The sequence below is a fragment of the Lacerta agilis genome, chromosome Z (genome assembly GCF_009819535.1).
Source record: "Lacerta agilis isolate rLacAgi1 chromosome Z, rLacAgi1.pri, whole genome shotgun sequence".
Classification (NCBI taxonomy): Eukaryota; Metazoa; Chordata; class Lepidosauria; order Squamata; family Lacertidae; genus Lacerta; species Lacerta agilis.
The window spans coordinates 17,383,529-17,410,689 of NC_046331.1; the positions used below are offsets into that span (position 1 = coordinate 17,383,529).

The 27,161-nt window shown below is 45.1% G+C and overlaps 1 protein-coding gene across 2 annotated transcripts in view; it reads left to right on the plus strand.

Moving 5' to 3' along the window:
* The first annotated feature begins 8,186 nt into the window (after window positions 1-8,186).
* Window positions 8,187-27,161, plus strand: part of LOC117040112 (gamma-aminobutyric acid receptor subunit gamma-4) — a 40,904-nt gene continuing 21,929 nt past the window's right edge. The window contains exons 1-3 of one of the 2 annotated variants that reach the window (XM_033137665.1): window positions 8,187-8,912; window positions 22,443-22,594; window positions 24,577-24,644. In XM_033137665.1, the coding sequence (XP_032993556.1) occupies window positions 8,854-8,912; window positions 22,443-22,594; window positions 24,577-24,644 (279 nt within the window). In that variant the 5' untranslated portion in view covers window positions 8,187-8,853. The remainder of the gene's footprint in view (window positions 8,913-22,442; window positions 22,595-24,576; window positions 24,645-27,161) is intronic. The other variant, XM_033137666.1, reaches the window with a different exon arrangement.

A 27,161-nucleotide genomic window follows, 5' to 3' on the forward strand; every position in this document is an offset into this window, starting at 1 on the left:
TCTGCAATGCCATAGTTCTATACTAACTGTCCCAGGAAGGCAGGAAGAGTAATTCCCTTCAGTGAGCAAGAGCAGGAGCCTTTTTTAAGACTAACCTTCAGGTGCAGGAGCTGTGAGATGGGCTTTAGTAGGTAGGAGAGGATATATTATTTACAATTTATTCCTCCAGTCTCCCATGTTTGAGGGTTTATACAGCATTTTAAAATACCATCCGTGGCAGCAAAAATAGAAGCTTTGGAAAATTAGCTTGCAAAGCCTTCTGTTTTGAGCAATTGCAGCTTAGGAATTAAGCTGGCTTCGCCTTGGTTTCCCCACATAACAAAGAATCAGGCAACAACTTGTAAAGTAAGCTTTAAAAATATTGTTTACTTACTTAACAGTCTTGCATTGATTCACAGCAAAGGTAGCAGTAAAACTATGCAGGTAAAATACTTATATTTACAGCATAACCACTATCCGGATTCTGCCTGAGCTAGATCAATGTGTGCATTCGTTGCAGGTTGAAGGAGAGAGAGAGAGAGAGAGAACGACAGAAGGGAGAAGAGTTTATATCTCTTGTTTCTTCCTGCCATTGGAAACAGGGGGAATGACACCACACAGAGCTCTCTTTCCACCAATTACATTCCTATGGTCTGAGTCTGTCTACCTAGAAATTTACAGCCCCTAGACTTACTCATCACTACCCAAAGGAGTCTCAAAGCGGCTAACATTCTCCTTTCCCTTCCTCCCCCACAACAAACACTCTGTGAGGTGAGTGGGGCTGAGAGACTTCAGAGAAGTGTGATTGGCCCAAGGTCACCCAGCAGCTGCATGTGGAGGAGCGGAGACACGAACCCGGTTCCCCAGATTACGAGTCTACCACTCTTAACCACTACACCACACTGGTAAGAAGATGCTCAACAAAATGGGCCCCCTTTGGGCTACACGGCTCTTCTTATGTTTTTAACTTCTCTGTGCTATCAAAGACCAGCCCACTTACAAGGTTGCCAAGCTGGGCTAGGGGCTACGAGGATGTTGTCCAGAACTTAGACTGAACTTAGAGGAAGGGCTGTTTTGTCAGGGTTCATGCAAGGTGGTGCCTCAGCATCAGGGCTAAGCACTGGCCAGACTGATACCTCAACAAGGTAGGGCCTTTTCCTCCACTTCACACAGAGCTCCACACTGAGAGCCTCCTGCCCTGGCCAAGCCTTTCCAGGCACTAGTGGACCTAGTAGCAGAAGAGATTCAGAGTAGAGTCAACTCACATGACACTAGGGTGGGAACTGGAGTTGAGACAATGATGCTTTTGACAGAGAAGTGTGTTTCAAGTGAAATAATTATCATTACATAATAATACATTATTTATAGCTTGCTGTCCTATTAAATGTAAAGTAGTGAACCACAGAGGCCCCATATGCCCGTTCTGAGGAGGACCCTGTTTGCCTGCTCCTGAGAGGGTTCTCTGCAAGGTTCTCCTTTGCATCCCCCTAGTTTCTGCTTTTCATGTTGCTGGGGCTTCCTGAGGCCTCCTTCCTTCCTCCACTTGGAAGGGTTTTCCTCTTTGTGGTGCATCTCCCCTTCATCTCTTCTAAGCATCTCAGGCTGTGGGATATCGGTCAGGAAACAGCCTACTCTCAAGTAGGACCCTGGCAGAGACACATGCCCAACTGGCATGCTCCCTCCTTCCTGGATGATCGTTCAGGAGCTTCTCAAGCTTCTTCAGCCCGAACATCACGGCGACTGATGCCAGAAGACATCAGCACACACTTAGGACCCGCAGAGGTTTGCACAGCTTGCGTAACAGACCACAGCAACTCAGCATGTTGGCTAATCTACTTTATTTACATATAATACACACGGAACACTTCAACATGGCTCCCTCTCTTTCTAGCATCAGACAGCAAAGAGAAAGAACAAAGGACAATAGTCCCACTTCAGGGAACGCAGTAAGACAAACTTCCCACTCCCCACTCTGTGGGATGAAAACACCATCATGTGATAGGCAACAATCCCATGACTGCACACGGGGAATGAATCTCCAACAATATCAACCCTCATATAACTAACATGCCTAAGTCTAATTAGTGCATGAAGGGGTTAACACTATAGAGAAAGCTGTTCTGCCAGGCTTAGCTAAGTCACTTCCCCTCACCTTGGAAGGAAGGTAATCAAGCCTATTGTTCCCCTTCAGTCTACAAGAGAAGCTCAACATGTGATGAGGTTTTGAGCTGGTTGCTGCAGCTCAGACTGCATGGCTCTTACAAGCTGTTGTTTTGTTCCTATACCAATAATTTAGGAACTTTTACCACTGTTAACCAAGCCAAGGTTTACTGCCTGTGTAATGTTTCTGGAGAGTTTGTAAGTAAACCGTTTTTAACTTACCATGCATTTGGTCCTTTTACTAAGCTGGGGAAGAGGGAAACTTTGGTAGGAACTCACAAGGGCATATTTTAAAGGTCTAACAGCAAATAGTTTCACACTTTACCTTGCTGGATATTTTGTGATTTTAAATATCTGCAGGACCTCTGACCAAAGAGTACTTGTTCCAAATTTGTATTTTTCCATCCAGAGAGTTCTCTGTTATATGTTTAGTTTTTCTTTGCCACCAACAGATTTATCCTGGGTTTAAGAGTGACAAACAAGATTAGCAAACATTAGGAGAGAAGACACCCAAGTGACACAGCAATTTGCAGTTGTGTGTGTGTTAAAAAGAGAGTGAATTGCGTATGTGTGATCATTTGTGCAAGGAGGTACACCACTATTTGCATTCTGAACATTAGGGTATGTGGGATTTTGGTGTAAACCACAATTTGTAGCACTAGCATTCCTATGTTTCAAACCCAAACTGAAATTCAGCAGAGAAGGACGGACAGAGAGAGAGAGAGAGAGAGAGAGAGAGAGAGAGAAATCTGCACCACAAATAATAGGGTGTGGGCGTATTATTAGTAATAACTAGTAATAACTCCTAGATATGCTGGGAAGAAACACTCAGAAACCAATTTTTCAGCCACACCACAGGAAATTTCAAAGCCACCAGAGGATACATTTGTTGACAACAGTGAAGGGAAGGAGTTTTTAGGTGGAGCTCCATGTATGCTTTTGTTTAATCTCGCATGATGCCATCTGTTTCCTTATCTCTTTTCCACTTTGCCTGCTCTACTGGGAAATGGTATTCTACACTGGGAGCTGGCCCTCTTGAAGAACAGAGGTGCTCAGATATATAGCGGAGGGGAGAGAGAGTAGGAGGGAAGCTACTTCTTCCCTCCCCTTTCCATCTCTTCTGAATTTCCATCTTGTCACAACTGCTCAACCTGAACTTCTAAAACACTTTCTGTTCCCTCTGTCAGCCCATGGAGCACAACCAGGCTCCTGGAAGCCAAATGAATCCTTCCTGTTTCATCCATGAAGCATCACTGGCTCTAATGATGCTGGAAGCAGAGACCAGCTGGAGGGCTGATCAATGATGTGCAAGACAGGACAGAGCATCTGCTCTGAGCTGGTTCTTCCCAGCTGGCTTGTCTGGTGTGGGACAACTGCCCTTGAAGAGGGACCATAGGACAGGAGAGATGCTTACATCATTGAGCAAACTGCTCCACCCAGAGTCATCATCATCTCAGTGCGGCTGGGCTTCTCAAAGGCCCACAGGCCAGGTTACCCTTCAGTGAGTAGGGGCAGCAGTTCCACAACATGCCTTCCAATTATCATACAACAGAACAGGGCTGTTGGCTGGCACCCTTTGGAACCGATAGGGCAGAAAGCTGAGAGACCAAGCGAAGCCAAAGTCACTGACCAGCAAAGCCAATCAATCTTAGTTTCCCACTCTCCTCCTCCTCCTCCCCCTCTTCCCTGCCAAATTCTACAAGGGGCAACAGTGAGCTTAAGGAGAAGGCAGCAGACAGGCAGCACCATCTTCTGCACTGGTTGGAAGTAAGAAAGCAGGCAGGTGAGGGCTGGCTAATACCAGGTGGTGACTGGTGCCCAAATAGACCTGCCTCCACTGGAGTTACATTTGCCAAGAGAGAAACAATGCATGTTAATTGCCCATTAAGAATGAGCCCATTAAGGACAAGCACTGAGGCCAAGTTTGAGGGAGGGCACAGAGAGAAGGGGCAATGGATGGATGAAAAAGTTCATTTTGTTTGGGGCTTAGATCTTTGAGCTCCTCAAATAAAAGACTGTGACCTAAACACAGAAAAGACACTCCTTAACAACAAACCACTTGGCCAGGAAGCGATGGTAGATTCAACCTTCCTGCACCAAGGACTGGAACTATCAGTGTGAATCTGAGCAGCATGACTGTCAACTGCCACTTGTACTGCAGAACTCAGCAGCGCAACAACTGTCCACATGAGGCCATTGCCAGGCCACCATGAGCTGCCTTCTCGAACTTCTTATCTCTGCTGTGGCTCCAGTCTACCTCTTGAGGAAAAGGCCTGAATTTTCCTCCCTCTCTCATAACACTAGAACTCATGGGCATCCAATGCAGGTGAATTTTGGAAGACTGGGGATGGATGAAAGGAAGTACTTCTTCATGCAGCACATAAGCTATGGAATTCTCTCCCATGAGAGGCAGTGATGGCCACCAAATCTGATGGATTTAAAACAGTATTGGAAAAATTTATGTAGTGGCTCTTCTCTGCCTCCATGATCTGTTGTTGGAAAGCACAAGTCTCTGCTTCTTTGAGGAAGACCTTCTTGTAAAAGATGAGTTGTACCTCACAGCAGTTGGCAAGAATGTGCTTGCTAAGAGTCTTGTCAACCTGACCAGGAGAGCTTTAAACTAAATCCTGAGGGGGAGGGAGGCAACACTACAGATGACAGGGGAACACCTGGTACTGGGGATAATAGCTTCATTGGTGCACAGGAAACTGAGGTGGTACTCCAGAAACCTGCTAAAGGGCAGGGAACTACAAGAAGGAAGCAGGTGGAGAGAATGACTCATGGTATCATTATCTCCACACAAATGCAGAGTATGGGAAACAAGGAAGACAAATCAGAGCTTTTAATGCAGGATGGCAAATATGACCTAGTAGGCATTACTGAAACCTGGTGGGATGAAACTAAGGACTAGAATATAGAAATACAGGTGTATTAGAAGGAATAGACTAAAAAGGAAGGGAGTAGTAGTAGTAACATTCTGCTTGTAAAGTGACCCATGACCTGGAGCATGGAAGGCATACTGAGAGTATATGGGTAAAAATTGTAGGAGAAAGAAACAACAGTGACCTTACAGTGGGTGTTTGCCATAGATCGCCAAGCCAGACTTGGATAACGCCTTCCTAGAGCTGATTACAAAGGTTCAAAAAGGGGGGAGGGAGTTGCAATGGGAGACTTTAACTACCTTGACATCTGTTGGGACTCAAACTCTGCCATGAATGTAAGGTCCAACAAATTGCTCCATAGCCTCACTGACAATTTCATTTTCCAGAAGGTGGAAGAAGCAACAGAGGGATCATCTGTCTTGGACCTGGTCCTCACCAAAAGAGAAGAACTGATCACCAAAATGGAATTACTAAATATTTTTTAGGAAGAAGTAATTTTTTTCTCCTGGGTTTCACTATACAGAGGCGAAAGAGCTGAGTGTAGTCAGGCATGCACTATGGGCTTTAAGAAGTCTGATTTCCAAAAGCTGAAGGAACTACCAGGTGAAATCCCATGTCAGAAATACTCAAAAGAGAAGGGAGTCCAAGATGGATGGCAGTTTCTTAGAGGTGAAATATTGAAGGCACAAATGCAGACAATTCTAACAAGAAAGAGAAGTGGGAGGCATCTAAAGAAAATGGTAGAGCTGCATAAGGAGCTTAGAGATGAGCTGAGATTTAAGAAGGGCATGTATAATAAATTGAAGAAAGAGCAAATCACAAAGGGAGAGTATGCACGAATAGCCAACAGCTCCAGGGTGAATGTCACTCAGGCCAAAGCTCAGAATGAGCTCAGGCTTGCGAGACAGGTTAAAAAGAATAGGAAAAGGTTTCTTCAGCTACGTTTGAAGCAAGAGGAAGAACAAGCAAGTAGTACATCCTCTGTGTGGAGAAGGTGGAAAAATGCTATTGGGTGGCATAGAGAAGGCAGAACTGCTGAATACCTACTTTGCCTCTGTCTACATCCAAAAGGAAAACAGTGCCCAACCAAGTAATAACAGAATAAACAATGCCAGTAAGTAGCTGCAGCCAAAGATAGGAAAAGAGGTGATAAGGGAACACCTAGTTACTTTAAATGAATACAAATCTCCAGGGCCTGATGAGCTGAAGCCAAGGAGCTTGTGGATGTAATCTTGGAGCTTTTGTCTATAATCCTTGAGAATTCTTGGAGAACAGGTGAAGTCCCTGCAAACTGGAGGCAGGCAAATGTTGTCTCCGTCTTCAAAGGGGGGGGGGAAGACCCAGGAAACTAATGTCCAGTGAGCTTGACAGTGATAACAGGAAAGGTCCTAATTAAACAGATAATTAAACAATCAATCTGTGAGCATATACAAAAGGATGCTGTGATCACTAAGACCCAGCATGAGTTGCTCAAAAACAAGTCATGCCAGACAAATCTCTTTCTTTTTGATAGAGTTACAAGCTTGGTAGATCAGGGGAATACTGTGGATGTAGTGTATCTTGATATTCTTGCAGAAAAGCTGGTAAAATGTTGGCTGGATGAGTTAACTGTTAGGTGGATTTGTAGCTGGTTGAGAAAACAAGCTTTCACTATCTTCCATTTGACAGTGGTTTATATTTATTTGAAAATGGCTATCATGTCGCCTCTCAGAATAAGCCCACAAGCAGAACCCAATCACAAGAGCGCTCTGCTTTTACCCTGCAGTTCCCAACAACTAGTAGAAAAAAGCATTATTCCCTCTGACTGTGAAAACAGAGCATAACCATCATGGCTGGTAGCCACTTGTGTATATGATATTCCCCAAAGTAGTTAGAAATTTGAGCCTCATGACTTGACAGTAGCCCAACCAATTGCAAGAAGGGTGCCTGAAGGAATTTTGATGGAGCAATTTTCAAAGAGTTCCATGTGCCCCAGACAGCAACCTGAGACCAACTAGGAACCAGTCTTTAGTGCTGCAGCTCCATGTGGAATAAGCATGTGCAGGCCATGATGCCCAGGGGCACTTTAGGGCCTGGTGCAGCACTGTTCTCCTGACCAACCATTTACAATGCTTGGTGACCCCAGCCCTGCTTTCTTCCTTTATTTACTGCATTTCTATCCCAAGATAGCCTACATGGCTTTCCTCCTCTTAATTTAATCCTCACAACAACCCTGTGAGATGGGTTAGGCTGAGATGCAGTTATTAGCCTTCAAGGTCATCCGGTAAAGTTAATGGTCGAGTGGGGATTTCAACCATGGTCTCTCAGGTCCTACTCTTCATTTAATCCCCCACAGCAACCCTGTGGTTTAGGTTTGGCTGAGGAGAGACTGCCCTAAGGTAAGCCTCATGGCCCAGTGGGAGTGCCCTTTCCTTATGGGAGCCAGCGTGGTGTAGTGGTTAAGAGCGGTGGACTCATAATCTGGTGAACTGGGTTCACTTCCCCGCTCCTCCACATGCAGCTGCTGGGTGACCTTGGGCTAGTCACACTTCTCTGAAGTCTCTCAGCCCCACTCGTCTCACAGAGTGTTTGTTGTGGGGGAGGAAGGGAAAGGAGATTGTTAGCCGCTTTGAGACTCCTTAAGGGGGAGTGTGGATATAAAGTCCATCATCCTCCTCCTCCTCCTCCTCCTCTTTCCTTTCCCTTTAAAGAGTTTCCTATGCAACTAGCATTTTTGAGGTGCTAAAGCAAAGGCCCGGCAAGAAGCTGCTCACTGGCCTGATGCCTCAAGTGAGTTGCCTGGACAGCAGTGGAGGTGGCAAATTGGCTTGTAAAGAAGTTTATATTACCTCATACAAACCTGCCGGGGGTTTTGAGATCTTCAGGGAGAGGCCTTCTCAGTGGTAGCTGCTCACAGGCAAATTTGGAATTCCCTCTCTAGAGAAGTTAGACTGGCTCCCTCCTTGCTCTCCTTCTAGCAGCAGATGAAGACCTTCCAACATTTCCTGCGCAGCCCCTTCTAGCTTCCTTCGGCGTGTCCAGACCCTCCTTCCCCCGGAAGTAGCCCTCTCTGGCATATCGAGGGACACTGGCTTTGGGTGCCTGGGGACGCTGCTCTTCGCCAGCGTCGCCGGCTCCTTCCTCCACCCAAGACCAGCAGATGGGGCGTTAGGACCCAGTAGGATGGGAGCCGCTCTCCTGCACGCCCGCCAGCCCGGCCCGGTTGCGTCTCACGCACACACTTCGCTTGCTGGGCCAAAACAGCGGAGGGCGGCTAGGCGGCGCGATGCTAAACTTTTACCCTTCTCTCCCGAAGGATAAGGGGGAGCCAGGAGTCTGTAGCCCAAGCAAGAGAGCGAGGAGAGGGCTGGGCTGAGAGGCGGTGGACGTGTCGATCTCGCCCGACGGGCGGCAGCGCCTAGTCGCGCTTCGGCGGAGGTTTGGCGCGACTCCCCCACTCTCGCGCCGTCCAGGCTTTGGGTTCGGATCGGCTGCGCTCGGCTGTGCTCGTTGCTGCCAGCACGTCGAGGCACCCTCCTGAGGGAATGCCGGTCCCTTCGCTGCCGCCGCCGCCACTTCTCCACCGATTCCTTCTTCCTTGCTCGCTGGTAGCGGCGGCGGCAGCCACAAGTGTTTGCGCTCCCGGAGCCCAGGCCGTGTAGTCCCTCGTCCCGTCTCCGCAGAGGCCGTCCCCCCGGCGGATGCGCTACTGTCCGGACCAGGAGGACGGGTTTCCTGCCGACGCCGACGCCTTTCTTGTCCGGTGGTCCGGCTGCCTGCCTGCCTGCCTCCCCGAAGGTGGAGGAGTACCTCCGGGCCCCTGCGGCGGGGCTCAGGCAGCGCCCTCCTGAGGATGTGCGCTGGGAAAGTTCTCCTGATGTGCCTGGTCCTCGGTCCAGCCTCCCGAACGAGGTGAGCAAGCGCCCTGCCTACGGCTCCAGCATGCCCTAAATCCTCTCTGGGACCTACGACAAGTCGGCCACGGACACGTCGCCACCGCCGCCGCGCTCTGGCATACCCCCCCACCCCCAACAACTTGTTTGAGAATGCTACACTTGTTCCCTGCATGCTGTCTGAGGAGCGCGGGAGATCTCTGGGGACCTTTTAGTCTGAGCGCAGGCACTCCGAGTCGTGTCCCGCCGAGAACGGTGGAAAGGGAACTGCCTGCTTTGCCTCACCCTTCGCGCCTGTAAAATGGGGGTGTGTGTGTGGAGGGGGGATTCCAGGCTCTTTGCAAGGGCTTGGTGGAGCAGCATCAGGTCCCCTGGCTGGGAGGCTTCTTTGACCTTCTTTAAGCCTCAAGTTAGGATGGTTCAGAACCAAGAGGGAGAGAGAGGCAGCTGCTGGGATAGATTTGGAAGGTGGGATAGGATATATTATTTATTAAATATCTTTCCTTTTATTCTCTTGAGTGAGATTCACATCTAGTTTAGCAGAGTTAAAAATATACCACCGTTCACAGCCTTGACAAGGAAACTAGGAACTAAGCTGTGTAGATTTCTATAGTTATTCAGGATGCCTTTGGCAGACTGGATCTTCTCCTTTATTTATTCTTCTAAATAAAATAACAACAAAGGAGTCTGTAATGTAAGGACATGAAAATATTGTTTTCTTACATAGTTGCAGACTCGAATCAAGTAGAAAATAGCAGTGACATAAGTCAGGCAAAGTACACTTCTAGATTACAAAATACATTACAGTATTTAGATCAGGACCACACAGACCCTGCATCCTATCCCTACAGCTGCACGATGAGAAAGAGGGTGTCCTCTGAGCAGGAAGGAAGTAATAAGAATTATATTCCTACTGTTACCTTTCCTGCCCCTCTAAGCAGAGGGTGTGACCTCACGGAGTGCCCTCTAGGAATTTACAGGGGATGTCTTGTGCCTTCAGTCTTTGTTCATCCAGCAAACATGGAATTTTACATTTTGACTGGAGCATCATTTCTCCACAACCCCCTTCTCAGGCATATATAACAATTTCATGCACATTTTATTAACCACCCTGAGTCCCATCTTGACTCGAAGATTCTGGAAACTGTCATTCAGTTTGGTGAGAAGATCAGGAGTTATTTATTTTGTCTGGCAATAAGCCAGCTCCACAGCTTCAGACAACTCTGGTTGTGCTATATCAGTTAAAAGGTCCTCTCCTGCACTAACCCAAAGTCTTTGGTCAGTTGATCAAGCCAAGCTAACTCTCTGCACACCTCTGTAGCAGGCAGCTGCATGTTCAGACTGCGGAAGACAAACCTACACCATTCTGTTTATAACTGCCCAAAGAAATGGGAGCCTTTGCAAACATGAGGAAAAAATAAACACCTGTGGATCTAAACAGCCTAGTCAATGTCCATGTAACCTACGAGTTCAGGGTGACTGTCAGCTGGCAACTTAAGTTTACAGTTCAGTGGGTGCTCCTACTTTTCTGCTCAGAATTCCCACTGTGTTGCCAATATCTCGCCTAGTGATGGTGGTCAGGTACAAAAGTTTTCCTTTTGCTGACCTGTACTGATTGTTGTCAGGCAATAGTCTTGAGTGTTCTTGGCTCTTTAAAAAGTCAGCATTCATAGGTGTTGCAACTGGGTGTGCTTCTTGCATCTCCAGATTGTCAAGCAGTTCAGTAACATTCTGCTTTTGACTTAGAAGAAATTATTAATCTTCTTCTCTATTTGAATACCTAAATAGTAGTGAGCTTTTCCTAATTCTTTAACCTCCACATCCTTGCTTAGATGCTTTACAACTTGTGTGTAATCCTGGTCATTTTCAGTTGCAATAAAAAGATCGTCAGCAAATGCCAAAACATAATGTCCATAATGTCCAAAATAGTCCATTTTTGCATTTCGTGTACAAATATTTTTCTGTGTAGCCTTGTTTGTACTCTAGTTGTATGAGCATGCTATGTAACTTTTTATTCTATGCTCTAGCAGCTTGCTTGAGGCCATAGAACCCCTTCTGAAGTTTACACAGGTTACCAACCTCACTTTATAGCACTGAATTGTCTGCACCCTGCTTTTCCTTGATTACCCACTTACTTCCAATCCCTTTCTTCTGAGGAGGAAGCTTGGTGAGAGACTAGATTTTGTGCAGTGCACCTATTTTTTCCTGTGCAGGATCCCTCCAGAGGCAAGCTTCAGTTTCTAGCATCCCTTCTATCTCTTCCCTGGTGAAAGGTTCTAGGGGTTGCACCGACCTCACAATGTAGGACAGTCTTAGTGGTGGAACACCTCTGTTTGATCTGGCTGAGTATCTGACCTCTGGTTCTGGAATTGCCTGTTTCATCATCACTTTCTTCAAATTCAGGCATCTCCCCATCAGACTGTTCCTCATCACCTCTGCTACTACTGCTGGTAGTCTAGTCCTCTGTGCCTTCTTCCTGTTCATCCCCTATATAAGGGTGCTGTTACAGTAGACTGCATATCTGGACTGTTACATTAGTTGTGGGAAGTACATGACGTCTTGTGTTTCTTCCTCTGGTTGCTCAGAGAAATTTACAACAGTTCCTCTTTTGTCAGCTTTGCTGTGCTCATCAAAATAAACTACATGTCTTGAGCTGACATTTCCTGTCTTTAAGCCCATAATTCTGTAGCATTCTCCTCCAGAAGCGTAACTAAGTAGAATTCGTTTTTTTCTGTTCTGGAGTCCAGCTTGTGCCTATTCTCTTTTAATATGTAGCTATGGACAATGCTGCCAAAAACATGTATGTGCAACAAGTTGGGTGTGAAAGTTCAAAAGGTGTGAATGTAGTTCCCTTAGCTGGTAGTATGTTTTGGAGATATTCCACAGTGGCTACTGCCTCTCCCCACATACATTTGGGAACATTTGCATGCATCTTGCCACTACCGCACTAGATCTTTCTCTCTGCAGATGCACTCTGTTGTGGGGTGTAGGGAACACTCCTCTTCCAGAAGGCTTGTCATGTCATTTGAACAATATTATTTGTCATTATCTGTGACTAGGGTTGAGGGTTTTCTGAAACAATACACTGAAACCTTTTCTGCCCAAAGTGGACACATTCATCATGTTGCAGTTAAGTCCTGGAACGTACAGGACTCACTGCAAGGGGTTCTCTTTCACTTCGTTTGCCACTTAGTGTACCTGAACCTATAGAATCATAGAATTGTAGAGTTGGAAGGGATCCAGGGCATTATCATTCTAGCCCAACCTCATGCAATGCAGGAATCTCAACTAAAGCATCCAGGACAAATGGCCATCCAATCTCTGTGTAGAAACCTTCAAGGAAGAAGAGTGCACCACCTTCCAAGGGAGTTCGTTGCACTATCTTAACAGCTCTTACTGTTAGAAATCTCTTCCTGGTGTTTAGTCAGAATCTCATTTCTTGTAACTTGGTCATTGGTTTGGGTTGTACCCTCTAGAGCAGGGGAAAACAAGCTTGCTCTATCTTCCATGTGGCAGCCCTTTGGAGTTTTGAAGATGGCGATCATATCTCATACTGATCTCTTATTTTCTAAGCTAAACATACCCAACTCCTGTTAACTGTTTAATATATATTAGAATGGAAAATAAATATATAATGTGCCTGCATTATACTGTGAAACATGACTGGAAATTTCCATTGAAGCTGAAGAGAGCCTAACTGGTTAACCATTAAGTGGGGCTGTATCTTTGTGGCCCAGTCACAAGATGTTTAAATCTCATGAAAAAGGACTGTGTTACAGGTCTATGCATATGCTAATCTGTAGACATGCATCTTAGGTGGGGGTGCTCTTTTGTTTTTCAAGCTGCTGAAGAGAACGGATGTGTTGATTCTGTTTCTAGTAAACAGCCTCAGGATAATGGAGGCTGGAATGGAGAAGAGTCAGAGCTTTGATTTTTAACTCAGCATGCAAGATATTTGTGATCTAAGACATTATGCCTTATGATGGGAACAATATAAGAAATCATGCATCTAACTGAATGTAACTTTTAGTGTTATGTTTGGAGTTAAAGTTCTGTAAGTAAAGCTTATGAACCATATTTTTGCACTGGATAATTTTTATTTCACAGAGTCAGTTTTTATTTATCCAACTGCTTCCAAATGTGCAGTATTAATAACCTCAATAACTCCCTCAACTGTTTCTTATAAAGCTTGGTTTTCAAACCCTTGATCATCTTGGTTGCCTTACTCTGTACACATTCCAGCTTGTCAATATCTTTCTTAAATGTGGCACGAAGAACTGGATTCAGTATTCTAGGTGTAGTCTGACCTAGGCAGAATAGAGCAGCACTTAGGCCTACTTATTTCCCTTGACCTGGACACTATACCGTATTTTTTGCTCCATAAGACGCACTTTTTTCCTCCTAAAAAGTAAGGGGGAGTGCCTGTGCGTCTTATGGAGCGAATGGTGGTCCCTGGAGCTGAATTGCCCAGGGGCCAAAAGAGGATCAGGCTTTTTATTTTACAAAGAGAAAAGGGAGTGTTGAAAGGACCCCGCTCAGCAGCTGATCAGCAAGAGATCAGGAGAGAGATAAGAATCCCGGCTCCCTTTCAGCCCCGCCCTCCTTTGTTGAATGTGCTGCAGAGGGAGGTTGTTTGTTTCCCCAGGACATGTGACTGGCTGATTAGATTATCTGTCTGGAAACTGTAGAAATGGCTCCCTTTCCTTAAGATTTTTCAGAAATGTGAGTTAAACCTCATAAAAATGGGGCTTTTCCTCTTTGCTTTTCCCCCTTTGCAAAAGGAGCTTTGCTTTTTCCCCTTTGCAAAAAAGCTGCAAAACCTTTAGCTGATCCTAAAAAAAGCCTTTTGCCTTTGCAAAAACAGCTGCAAAACTTTTAGCTGATCCTCAAAAAAGCCTTTTGCCTTTGCAAAAACAGCTGCAAAACTTTTAGCTGATCCTCAAAAAAGCCAGGGCTTTTCCCTTTGCAAAAAAAGCTGCAAAACCTTTAGCTGATCCTCAAAAACACACACACACACACACACAAGGGCTTTTAGAGGAGGAAAATCAGAAAAATATTTTTTTCCCTTGTTTCCTCCTCTAAAAATGAGGTGCGCCCTATGGTCCGGTGCGTTCTATGGAGCGAAAAATACGGTACTTCTATTGATGCAGCCTAGAAGAGCATTAGGGTGTTGCTGTTGTATCACATTGTTGACTCATGTTCAGCTTGTGGTCTACTAAAACCCTTAGGTCTTGCTTGTATATGCAGATGCAACCTCTAGATTATCAAGCATCTGAGCAGCAGTTTCGTCTTTCTCTGTGTGAATCATTTCAGAAGCTGAAATATTGTCAAAGGGTAGTGATGCTGCCATATCACTCTATTAATTCCATTTCCCTTTTGCTATTATGGCTTCTTGGCTCCCTCCTCTGATCCATTCTAGCTCAATGCATAGCAAAATGCATTTCATTTTAAATCTGGTTTCTGTTTAGGGAAGTTTTTAATGTTTGATGTTTTATCATGTTTTTAATATTCTGTTGTGAGCCGCCTAGAGTGTCCGGGGAAATAACAACAACAACAACAACAACAACAACAACAACAATTCTCCAGCGGATATAGTTGTCCCCTGTAAATTTGGGCAGCTTAAGCTTATTGCCTCAACAATAAAATTCTCACTAGCAATCTCAAATATTAAAAAAATTGGGGGGGGGGGTTTCCACAAAATTGAAAAAATTGAGGAAAAACATGCCAAATTCAAAAATAAAACTTAGAATTCAAAATGAAAACGAAAATCTTCACTGACAAAGAGATAGTCTGCTCATGGGCCAGAGGGGTCTTTGGTCCCATTGCGGTGCAGAGCCTCTCACCTGTCTCTTTTCTGCCATGCATCACCCCAAGGGGGTCACAGTGTCCTTTTGAGGGCAGTTGTGCAAAGGCTAGAGACAGCAAACAACAACACAAGAAGCACGGAGGCAAGCCGAGTCCTGTCTAGGACACCCTGAGGCCATAATGCTTTTCCAAGGGGGGGGAGATGGGGGGATTTGCTGTGATGATGACCTCAAGAGAAAAGTCCTGGGGCTGGGATCCATAAATACAGACTAAGAAGCCTGAGCCCACAGTTTGAAAGGTTGGTTGGTCCCAGATGCAGTTATCCAGTGATGGGGGACAGACAGGTATAGAACAACTCTTCTCTGGATGATGTTCTAACAGGTTCTGGGACAGAGCCCTCTGATGAGGCCCAGCTCAATCTCCATCCTGGATATCTGCTGCCATTCATTTGACTGTTGTCTCTAAATCCTGAATAGACCCATTAGTGTTCCCGCAACCCCTAGGTCAAGGGGAGGCATTTGTCAAGGGCCAGATCCTAACCCCCACCACCCCTGCACAGAGCCCACTGCCAGCCCCTGGAGCCCTGAGCTGCCATGCTCATCCTCCTATTCCTTCTTCACATTAAAACAACAACAACACCTGAACTAGTTTTGATTTTGAAACTAAACCAAAAGCTGAGCTTTTAACTTGGACTGAGAGGTATCTTAAGCCTTTAGTTTACATCAGATGATTAATTAATTAATTTATTTTACAGATCACTTCCTATGAAACACCTTGAAGCAATTTAGCAATGAAAACACACATAAAATAATTATATATATATATATATATATATATATATATATATATATATATATATATGGATTTCAAATCCAACACAGATACGGTCTGGGATAATAAATTTGTTAGTTATGTCAGGTGATTAATTGACTAGTTTGAAGAAATCCTCCCCCAAATCTTAGAAGATAAGCGTGACCATGGTGGATATTCTCCTAGGAGGAGGGGGAGACCCAGTCCTTGCTTAGAAAATCATTTGAAACTGGAGCTGAGGTGTATATTGTTGTGTTAGCAACAATGCTGTCAGCAGATCAACCACGCTCTCACATAACTTCTTTGAAAATGTGATGGGAAATCCACAGCAGGCTTTTAAGTGAGGAACCAGTTTATCCATGCAAATTACTACATGCTGTAAGAGGGCACTTTGAGAGAAAAGTGAAGATGGTAAACTGAGACCTTGCTGCCGAGCCTCCTTGTCACAAATAATGCCCTTCTCCTACATCCCTCTTTTGCCAGAATGCAGGCAGGGGGCCAGTGATTGATCCCTCTTCTGAAAAGATAGAGCTGCCTTCAGTCCATCCTAGCCGTGGGCGTCAGGGGGGGAATTTGTTGAAGCGGCAAAATGTCAGGGAAAACCCGGATGGCAACATGGAAAACCCGGATGTCAACATGGAAAAAGCAGTGGAAACAGTTCCAAAACCTTAAAAATTACTATGTGGGGGTGGGGAGCTCAACAATTTGGGTTTGTTGCCAAAAAAATGCTCAACAGTTTTGGGATATGTCAATTTTGCAGGTGTCAGGAATTTTACTTTTTGAAATATGGCAACTCTTGTCCATCCAGCCAAACACTCTTTGGTCTGACAAGCTGCAGGCTGTGAGATCCATGGAACTGTGACCTTCTTCATGCAAAGCATGTCAATCATGTCCTCTCCCTTTCCAAACATCCCTAGGAGCAACCAAACTATGGTAGGCTAGAGATGGTTTCAGAATCAGCTGTCACATGGGGATGATGGCTTGGGGAAAAACCCTTGTCAAAATCAGGCCAATGAAAGAGGATCCTATCCAGCTTTTATGTTCTTCCTTTTCCTTGCCCTGCAAAAGCAATTTTGTGAGTGGTGCCCAAAATGATACCCTCTCAGAATTCCATGTGCCAGCAGGACCCAAAGTCGGGGTGAGGCCTTGCACTGGAATATAAGCATAACCTTTCTGAGTTAGCCAAGGTCCATGTAGCCCAGTATTCTGCCACAATTGGTGTTCAGCAGCAGGCTGTTCTGCTACATATGAGGATTGATGGCTGCCCTGTTAATTGAAGTTAGGCTGTTCACCTCTCAGTTTTAAAATCATCTGTATGACAGGCCATCCCAATATCTCAGCAATGGACTGTGCCTGTGAATTATGAAGATGTTCTCCTTCCATCTGCTCTCTGCTGACAACCATTTCAAGGGTAGAGGTCAATATTTGTTGCTCTAGTAGCAAGGAAGAGTATTGTAACAGCTTAAAACTAACAAATCTTCTCCCACAAACTTAAACCTCAAAAGCTTCCGTCACAATGGCTCTACTCTGCCTCCACAGTCGGAGTCTACAGATGTTTCAGATTACCAGTTGCTAGAAGCTACAGGAGGGGAAAGTCACTGTTGTGCCTGGGTCCTGCTGGTGGGTTTCCCATTACGGGCATCTTATTGGTTCTCGTTACTGGCAACAAGTTTCATCAGAGGTCCTCAAGTGATTACTGCTTTAAGAGAATCTCCTCCACACCCCACAGTTTTATCAATCAACTATCAGGTCACCTTGTTCTCTGCCAGCATTTCCCCAAGCTAACCCCCACCCCTTTCCAACCCCAACTCCACTGTATGCCTTCCCGCATACTGGGGCAGAGGAAGGGGGCAGTGGGGGCGGCTCACCCCAGGTGTGAGATTCAGTGTGACGCCTGCCCGCAACTCCCAAACCTACCCCGAGCCATTGGGGAAGGGAAAGAGCTGCGCTGCCTTGCCTGCAGCCTTCCCCGCTTCCCCCTTTGTCTTGACATCCCCTGCAAATGAGAGGTGACCCTGTTCTCTGTACCTACCAGGAGGGGAAGAGACTGGTGGCAGCCACAAATTATGGGTGGCTGAACAAAAGTAAGCCTGTGGGATGTTGGGTGGATTTGAAGTGTCGGATAGGATATTCTTATTTATACCTCCTCTTACTTGTGTGAGCTTAATATCTAGTAAGCAGAGTTTAAAATTGCCATTTCTTTGCATTATAAAATGTGGAAACTCCTGAGACAAAGGGTTGCTTAACCTTATTAGTAATTATCCAGAATGCTTCAGCAGATTATATCTTCCCCTTTTATCCCTCTAAACAAAATAAACACAGAGAAGTCTGTAATGCAAGAATAAAGCTTCAGATTTGATTGAGCAGTAAGCAGCAGTAAAAAACAAGACAGGCAGAATTTACTTGTACATTACAAAAGTATATGGTTGAGGTTAAAATGGAGTCTGTGCTCAGGAGAGCACAGACAAGCATCCTCTCTCTTTTGTTACATGGGGAAGAAGACTGAGCTCTGAGCAGGACATAAGTAGTAAGGATTCTTCTTCTTTTGGTTACCGGTACCTTTCCCTGTGAAGATAAGCAGGGGATGTCACCTCACAGTGCCCTCTCTACGAATATACAGGGCAGCCCCATATGCCTTTGCTTATCTAGCAACACATGAAATTTTATTTTGGCTGAACTATTATTTCCCACATGGACTGCCAATCAGAGTTGATGAGCTTACACAGCTCCTCAGAAGTGTCTGGACCAGAAAAGCAGCACCATTCAGATCTGGAAACTAATCTCTGAATCTGCCAATCTGGTGAGTTTTTGTTGCCCCCTTCTGAGCTATCTACAGTAGCTGAGCTCTGGGTGCTCTTTCTTTAACCAAGTGTGCTTGGCCTCTGCTGACATGGCTTGATTTTGGGATAATGTCAAGCATCACCCAAGGAGGGGATGTCAAAACCCATATTTCTCTTCTGAATCTGATAATTAATATGGCTGACACATCCCTGGCCAGGGAGCAAAGCTGTCCCTTAGTGTTCCTGCCCCTCACAGCTCATCATGCACACCCACCATAAAATGTGTAAGTGCGTGCACGCGTGCGTGCACACGCACATGCAGGATGATAGTGCTCCAGTGGGTCTCTCCCACCTGAGCTGCATTTCCATGAATTGCCTGGTCAAGAGAGGTGCCTGTTTTGACAAGCAGGTTTTACAGTATGTCAGGCATGAATACCTTTTCCTCTTGATTCTGTCTGAGCAAGACAAGAGCTGGGCCGTACCTTTCACAAGTTGCCAGATTGAATTGCTGTGTCTTGACACAACATCTCCTCCAGCCTGCTCAGCTCTTGATTGCAAAATGTTTGCTGCGTGTGACATTTCCATTAACAGGCACAAGGCATGTCCCCTGCACCTCCCTAATTGCTTGGTGCCTGCAGGAGCCTTGCCATCACTTATTACACCTGGGAGATGGAAGAGCTTCCCCTGCTTATTACTGGGAAGTGGAAGCTGGGAGGGGAGATTGTAAACTTCTCACTAAAATTGAATCAATAAGCAGGCAGAGGAAGGGGCATCTGGTAGCACACGTCTTTAAATCCAGTGCCTTATTGTATTATGGGTGTGTGTGTGTGTGTGTGTGTGTGTGTGTTTGTGTTTGTGCTGGGGCACATCACAGCAGCCAAGTTACCCAATGACACATATTGAAATGATCTCTCAGTTTTCCTACCTGGGATTCAAAAGAGCATTAGAATATAAGATGAGCCCTGATGTATCAGGCCAAAGGGAGCCAATCTAGTCCAGCATCCTGTTCTTGCAGTGGCCAAGCAGATGCTCAAACTGGAAGCCCACAAGCAGGACCTGAGCAAAAGAGCTCTCTCCCTTCCTGTGGTTTCCAGCAGCTGCCGTTCCGAAGCATTACTGCCTGTAGAGGAAGAACATAGTTACTGTGGCAAGTAGCCATGGATAGCTTTCTCCATGAATTTGTCTAATCCTCTATTAAGAACATCCAAATTGGTGGCCATGACTGTCTCCTGTGGAAGGGAGTTCCATAGTTTAACTCTGTGCTGCATAAAGGACTTCATGTTGTCTGTCCTGAATCTTTCAACATTCAGCTTCATTTGACACCCACAAATTCTAGTGTTTCAGGGGGGGGGATAGTTTTCTCTGTTCACTTTCTCCATTCCATGTATAATTTTATAAACTTCTATCACGTTGCCTCTTACTTGCCTTTTCTCTAAATTAAAAAGCCCCAAATCTTTCCACATAGGGGAGTTGCTCCATCTAATTGATCATTTTGGTTACCCTTTTCTGAAACTTTTCCAGCTCTTCAATCTCCTTTATGAGATGAAGTAGCCAGAACTGTACAGATTTAGTGTAGCAGAGCACCTGCCACTCAAGCCTCCAGTTCTTTACAGCCCTGGCTCTTTGCAGCCTTCACTTTTGTCAGGAGTTATCTCTCCATGAGTATGTCATGTGTGGGGAGAATTGCAGTCAAACATAACTGCATGAGTGCTAGTTAGTGCGATAAGGGGTTAAAACCACAGAGCTGGATTCTTAGACTCAGCTAGGTCACACACGCTTTCTTCAATGAGTGAGGAAGTGGAGCATTCTCTTCCTCTTACCACCCTTTTCACCATGTATCCTATGAGGCAGGACATTTACCGGTATAAGCTTCACTTCAAGCTTAGACCATGTGTTTGAAACTATCTTTCTGTACCTCCCCCCCAAGTATTTTGCCTGTGTTCTCTTGCTGCTGTTTGGATAAACACATTAATCTGACCTTTTGAACAAGCTACTCTCTTTCTACCTCTCTTGCAATGAACAGACCACACACCATTAAGCAAAGCATTTTAAATGTACTAACAGTGTGTGGTCTGTTCATTGCAGGAGAGATAGAAAGAGGGGAGCTCTTTATGCTGCCAAACAGGATAAGGGGTCTAACAACCTATTTTCCCATGTTATACAGCTGCTAAACATTTGTGAGTTTGAATTCTGCTACTGGGTGCTCTCTCCTACTAGAAAGTGAGTTTAGCCCCACATGTTGAATCCAGGCACCCAGCTGATTCTTTTGTTATTTACCCCACACACATGGGTCACAGGGATTCGTATATTTATTTCTCCGCAATTTAGACTCTGCTTCAGTGACTTGAACAGCAGTTATTCAAATGAGCACCCCATGGATCCCATGCCCTATGATTCCTTGCCCTGAGACTAAGCCTAAGCATGGAGAACTGTAGCAGTTGCATACTGCTTCTTGCTTTACCCCCTGCTGGTCATTTTCACCCATACTGCTCCTGCTTTCCCCTGTGCTGAATTTTGATTGTATGCTCCTTGGGACATGGAGTTCTCCTCTTGTGCTATGTAAAGTACCAGGAACATACATAGTCCTATATTGATTTGTACTGCAGGAGAAGAAGGTGCTATAGCACATCATCTTGTATTGAGGTTCATGTATGGCTGTTGTGTTATATATGTCATCTCCAAAATGTTGTGATGGTGTTGGTGGGCGGGGGGCAACAAAGCACACATAAGTGTCTCCTGCTGCACCCATCTGCCCCTGAGTAGCTCCTTTGTTTTTATTTATTTTTAAATAATATTTATTAGGTTTTTTTAACATAACAAAAAAGCAAACAATAACATTACAACTACAATAACAACAAACATTAACAAACAAAAGCACAACAAAAATAACAACTTATTACTTATATAAAAATTGATTCAATTTTTCCTCACATCTTAGTGGGACTTCCTCCTGTCTCTTCCTTCTGCGTCCCTTGTGAATACCTTTTTCGTAACTTCCAAAATTATCTAATTCTACTCTATTTCCTAACAACAACTTATCCTTTAAAATCTCTTATCTCTTATCTTATATTATATCCTTATCTAATTAATTAAATCTATCTCTTATCCTATCTTATCATCTTATATCAAAAACAAATAACTTCCACTCTACAGCCTATCTTATCCTCAAAATATATCTAATTTTCAATCCTACAATGATCTTTTAAATACAATTTAAATTTTCCCCATTCTTTTTCCACTGTGTCGTCTCTCTGGTCATGGATCTTCCCGGTCATTTCTGCAAGCTCCATATAGTCCATCACTTTCATCTGCCATTCTTCAATCGTTGGTAATTCTTCTATCTTCCAGTTCTTGGCTATCAATACTCTAGCTGCTGTTGTGGCATACAAGAACAGATTCCTATCACTTTTTGCAATGTCTTGACCTAGGATGCCCAGTAAAAAGGCCTCTGGTTTCTTCTTAAATGTGTTTTTCAACACTTTTTTAATTTCATTGTATATCTTTTCCCAGAAGTCTTTCACCTTTGGGCACAACCACCGCATATGGAAGAAGGTTCCTTCTGATTGTTTACATTTCCAGCATTTGTTACTTTGACCATGGTATATTTTGGCCAATTTCACAGGGGTTAAATACCACCTGTACATCATCTTCATGATATTCTCTCTTAATAAACTGCACGCTGAAAACTTTATATTTGTGTTCCAAAGCTTTTCCCAATCCTCCAACATGATGTTGTCCCCCACATCCTTTGCCCATTCAATCATTATTGACTTAACCATTTCATCTTGAGTATGCCACTCCAGTAACAAATTATACATTCTGGAAAGATTTTTGTTCTTGGGTTCTATAAGTTCAGTCTCCAACTTGGATTTTTCTATCTGAAAACCAATTTTCCAATCTGACTTGAATGTCTCATTTATCTGATAGTATTGTAACCAATCTGTAACCTCCTCTTTCAATTGTTCATATGGTTTTAATTTAAATTTCTCTCCTTCTTGTGTCAAAATGTCCTTGTATTTCCACCATTGTCTGTCCATATTTGCTCTTTTGTGGGCTTTGGCTTCTAGCGCTGAGTAGCTCCTTTGACTGCCAGCAACTCTCCAGTGTCTTTTCCCATTGCCTGCTCCTCCATGGATTTCCTGTTTCCCTTGCAGGGCAGAGAGCACAGAGGAATATGACTACGATTACCTCAGCAACACCAACAAAACCTGGGTCCTGACCCCCAAAGCCCAGGAGACGGATGCCACACAGATCCTCAACTCCCTCCTCCAGAACTATGACAACAAGCTGCGTCCCGATATCAGCAGTAAGTCTTCCTCAGCTGGAAGGCACCCTTGACTGAAGGGTGCAAGTTGCAAAGAAAGGGGAGTACATGGAACATGATTGATTGATTGCATTGATGTTTTGTAAGCTGAGCACCAGGTTCCCAAGTCCAGCAGCACTGGGGTGTAGAGGCAGAGGGCAAAAGAGGGTGGGCAATGAGAGCAAAAGGGGTGCAGCCCCAGTCTCAGTCTACCACTTGCTTACTTACAGCCAGTCTGGGTGGGCAGGTGGGTGTACACTGGGTGCCAGCTTAATCTGGTCACTTTTACGTTCGAGGAAAAGCAGCCCTAGAGGGGCCCCAGGCCAGTTTTCTACTGGAAAATTTTCCCTACCCAACTGCTAGATAGGGGACAATTTTCAGCAGAAAAACTAGCACATGCTCCAGATTCAGATCGAAAACACTTTCTGGATCAGGGCTCCACACCTGCTGCTTCTGCTTTTTTTTATTGTGGCTGCTTAAAAAAAAATGTTAGCCACAAGTTGCATTAGTTTGCTCCTTAGGCTGCCCTTCCAAGAGAGCCCAGAAACTTTAGCTGATAGATCAGCAGAGCAGATTGTATTCTGCATTGGAGTCTAAAATGTTTCTGGGTTCAATTTTAGGCACTGGCTTCAGCTGCTTAAGCTGCAAGGAACAGCCCACTTCCAAAGGAACCTTCTCAAGAACTTCTCTTAAGGGTGCTCTCCTCTGGGCCAGGGGCAGCCCGAGTTGTTTTGGCACCAGCAGCAAACTGTCCCATTGTTGGCCTCATGATGGGCAGCTATTAGGCTCTGCAAGGGCTTCCCCTCAAGGAGCAGTCCTTGCAAAGTCTTGTCACTCCACTGGCGAGGTGGGGAGATTCAAGAAGAGCTTTTCCTTAAAGAAAAGTCTTTGCTTAATCTCCCCCTTTCCTGCTCAGCAGTGAAGTTTTGTAAGAACTTCTTAAGGAGAAGCCCTTGCAAAGCCTCACCCAGGAGTGGCATGAAACAGGAAGTGCTGCGTTGTGCTTCAGCAGCAGAGAATTTCCCGCCTGCGCTCGAGGTGGATGCGTGCATGGGCATGCGGAGGGTGCACCAAGGGGCAGGGCCATGGGCAGGGCATGCTACCAGAGTGAGCCTTGCCCACTGCTGCAAAGCAGGGTGCACTCATGGTGCCCCACAAGCCCAGTGTCGCTTTGCAAGACTCACAAAAATGTGCTGTGATCAGGTGTGCATCCTGCGAGCACAGCACTGCTTTTACGAGTGTTGCTGGCCTCACAGGTAGGGGACCATGACTCGTTATGTCCTTCTCATGGTGCCCTCAAGCTGGAGGGTGCTGAGTACACAACAGCTCACAACCAGGCAGGGCATGTGATGCATCCCCCCAACAGTGCCCTAGGTGACAGAACCCTCAGACCCCCCCCCCACGCTACGCCACTGTTGCACTGCCTGCCCTATTGCCTCCACTATGAGATCTTGGAGGAAATTGGTGCCAGTGCTACTTCTCCAGTGGCAGCAGAAGCAGGTGGGGGCAGGCAGGGTAGGTGGAGTGCCCATGAAAGTACCGCCTTGGGATCTTTTGCCATCTGAGGTGGCTGCTTCTCCATGCCTCATCATTGGGCCAACCTTGTTCTGGGCACAGGCATAGCAGGTGTGGACTCTTTGACTGTGGGTGGCACCCAAATTATGGAACAGCCTCCCAACCTGAGAGATGCCACAGGCCCCTTCATGGCTCACTTTTAAGTAAGCCTAGAAAACTGATTTGTGTTCATGGGAATTTTTTTTTTTAAAGTTTTAATTATTGTGTTTCTATTACTGCTGTTAAGTTTGCTGTCTGCACATTTTCATTGCAGTTTATTGGACAGCATTGTTGTATTGTTTTCATAGCCACATTTGGGTGCACTTTTGGGAACACATAAATCACTGAGCTCACCTATCCTTGTGGCTGCCCTTGGCATACACCCCTCTCCCGTGGCTGACCTGTCCTCTCTTTTGCGGTCTCTTTTACAGTCAAGCCCACTTTCATTGATGTGGACATCTACGTAAACAGCATTGGGCCTGTCTCTGTGATCCATATGGTGAGTGTTGAACCCTTTGGGAGAACAGTGGAAACTGGACGAAATGTGGAGTGGGGGATATGTGTATAAGTGGGTTGGGGAAGGGAAAGGAGAGAAGGAGCATTACTGGAAAGAAAGTGACTTTTGGGCATCCAGTGAAGCTCAATGTTAGAAGATTCAGGATAGATTAAAAAAATAAAATCCTACATAAAGTTCAACTATGGAACATGCTTCCACAGGAGGCAATGATAACAACCAACTTGGATGGCTTTAACAGAGGATCCTCCAAATCAATGGAGGAGGTGAAGAATGTCGGTGGCCACTATCCAAAATGGCTATGCTGTGCCTCCATGGTTGGAGGCTGTGATGCTTCCGAATCCTAGTTTCTGGAAGGGAAGGGTGCTTTTGTGCTTGAATCCTCCTTGAGGGTTTCCCACTGAGGCATCTAGTGGGCCACTGTGATAACAGAATGCTAGGCTAGGTGGGACACTGGCCTGATCCAGTAGGGCTATTCTTATGTTGTTATCTTCTTATCTTACCTGTATACTCACCAGAAAATATGCACACAGAGACGACCACCCACCCACCCACCCACCCACCGCCAAGAGGTTAGGGACTTAGTGCTGCCAGAATTACTAGCTGCAAAGTCCCCCTGAAGTCAGCTGGGATTGAAGTTGCCAATGCCCTGTCCTCTTTCTTCCATGGTTGACTGAGACTACGAATCTTCCAGCCCCACAGAATCATTCCTCCCCCTCCACCCTTGGCCTCATCGTTGCTCAGCCTTCCACTGGAACAGGCTGAGCTAATCCCTTTTTCATTGCCAATTGCTTATTCAAAGGGGTGAAGAGACCCTTTCCCTGTTAAACCACTGAACATGTGTTTTCAGTAAGCCATCAGCATTTCCTCGGCAAATAATAAGAACCTTTTTAAAGCTATAATGCCGAGCCTCTTTGCTGAAGCTGCTGCCATGCATACTAAGAAAGGAGAGGTAGGACGCTCTGCTAAGGGAGCAGCTTTCATTTGTGCAAAGCCTGCTCACAGGAAGGAACGAAGGCTGCAAAAACTCTTCCTTTGAACTAACAAATTTTAAGAGGCTCTTTTTATATTCTGTAAAGTGCTGTAAGGCTTCAGGACCTAGGACAGCACTCTATTCTTAAGACAGCAGAAAAAATGTAAATATTAAATTCTTAATTCTCGCATGACAAATTTGATAACCAGGAGGAGAAGGAAGAGTAGGAGCTCCGGCTGGCTGCTGCTGCTGCTGCTGCTGAGGGTGATGCTATGCCTAGAAGAAAAGCACCAGAGCCCTCCTGTGGTTTCCAGCAACTGGTTTGCAGAAGCTTTCCTTCCTCTGACTATGGAAGCAGAACATAGTCATTATGGCTAGTAGGCATCAATAGCCCTCTCCTCCACAAATTTGACCAGTTGCCTTTTAATGACATCCAGGTTGGTGGCCATCACTGCCTCTTGAGGGGACAAGTTCCAAAATTTAACGAAAATGTCCTTCCTTTTATCTGTTCTGAATCCCAACACTCAGCTTTGTAGGATGTCCATGAGCTCCAGGAAAGAGGGAGAAAAACTTTTCTGTATACACTTTCTTTGTGCCATGCATAATTTTGTACACTACCATGCTATCTTTTCATTGCCTTTTCTTTAAACTAAGAAGCCCCGAATGCTGCAATCTTCCCTCACAGGGGAGTCATTCCATCATCTTGCTTACCCTTTTCTGAATGTTTTCCAAGTTCACAGTACCCTTTTGGAGGTGAGGTGACCAGAACTTCACACACTATAATAAATGGGGTTACACCATAGATTTCAATAATGGCATTATGATACTGGAACTTTTATTTTCAGATCCTTTTCTAATGATCCCTAGACCAGAGAAGGGGAAGGGACACTACAGCCCATCTTCTTCTTGTGGGATGGATTTAGTAGGTAGGAGAGGATATATTAATTACAATTATCCTTCCAGTCTCCTATTATGTGTGAGAGATGTAAACATTTAGATTGAATAATCAGTTTAGCATTTGCACTTAGGAGCTGAGTGGGGCAGAGCTTTAGATTACCACCCCTTGGCAGAAAACTAGAAGCTTAGGAAAGGTTGAAACACCTCATTATATTTAGCAAGCTGACTCCCCCCCCCTCTATAATTACCACGATTGGTGTGTGTGTGTGTGTTTAAAAAAATCAAACCACAGACTGTAAAGTAAGTTAAAAATAGAGTTTACTTACTTAAAGTATTGCACACATTTTCAGTAAACAACAGCAGCAAAAGCAATGCAGGTAAAAATACTTCTAGGTTACAAAATACATAGCTGACTTCTAAAATGGAATCTGCACTCAGTGAGAGCATAGACATATATCCATCTCCATTGAAGACATGGTGCAGAAGAACAAAGAGAGTGTGTGCAACAGGAAGGATAAGGGATTATATCTCTCATTTCTTCCTGCCACTGGAAACAGGGGAAATGACATCACATAGCCCTCTCTCTCCACCAACTGCATTCCTGTTGTCTGAGTCTGCCTGCCTAGAAGTTT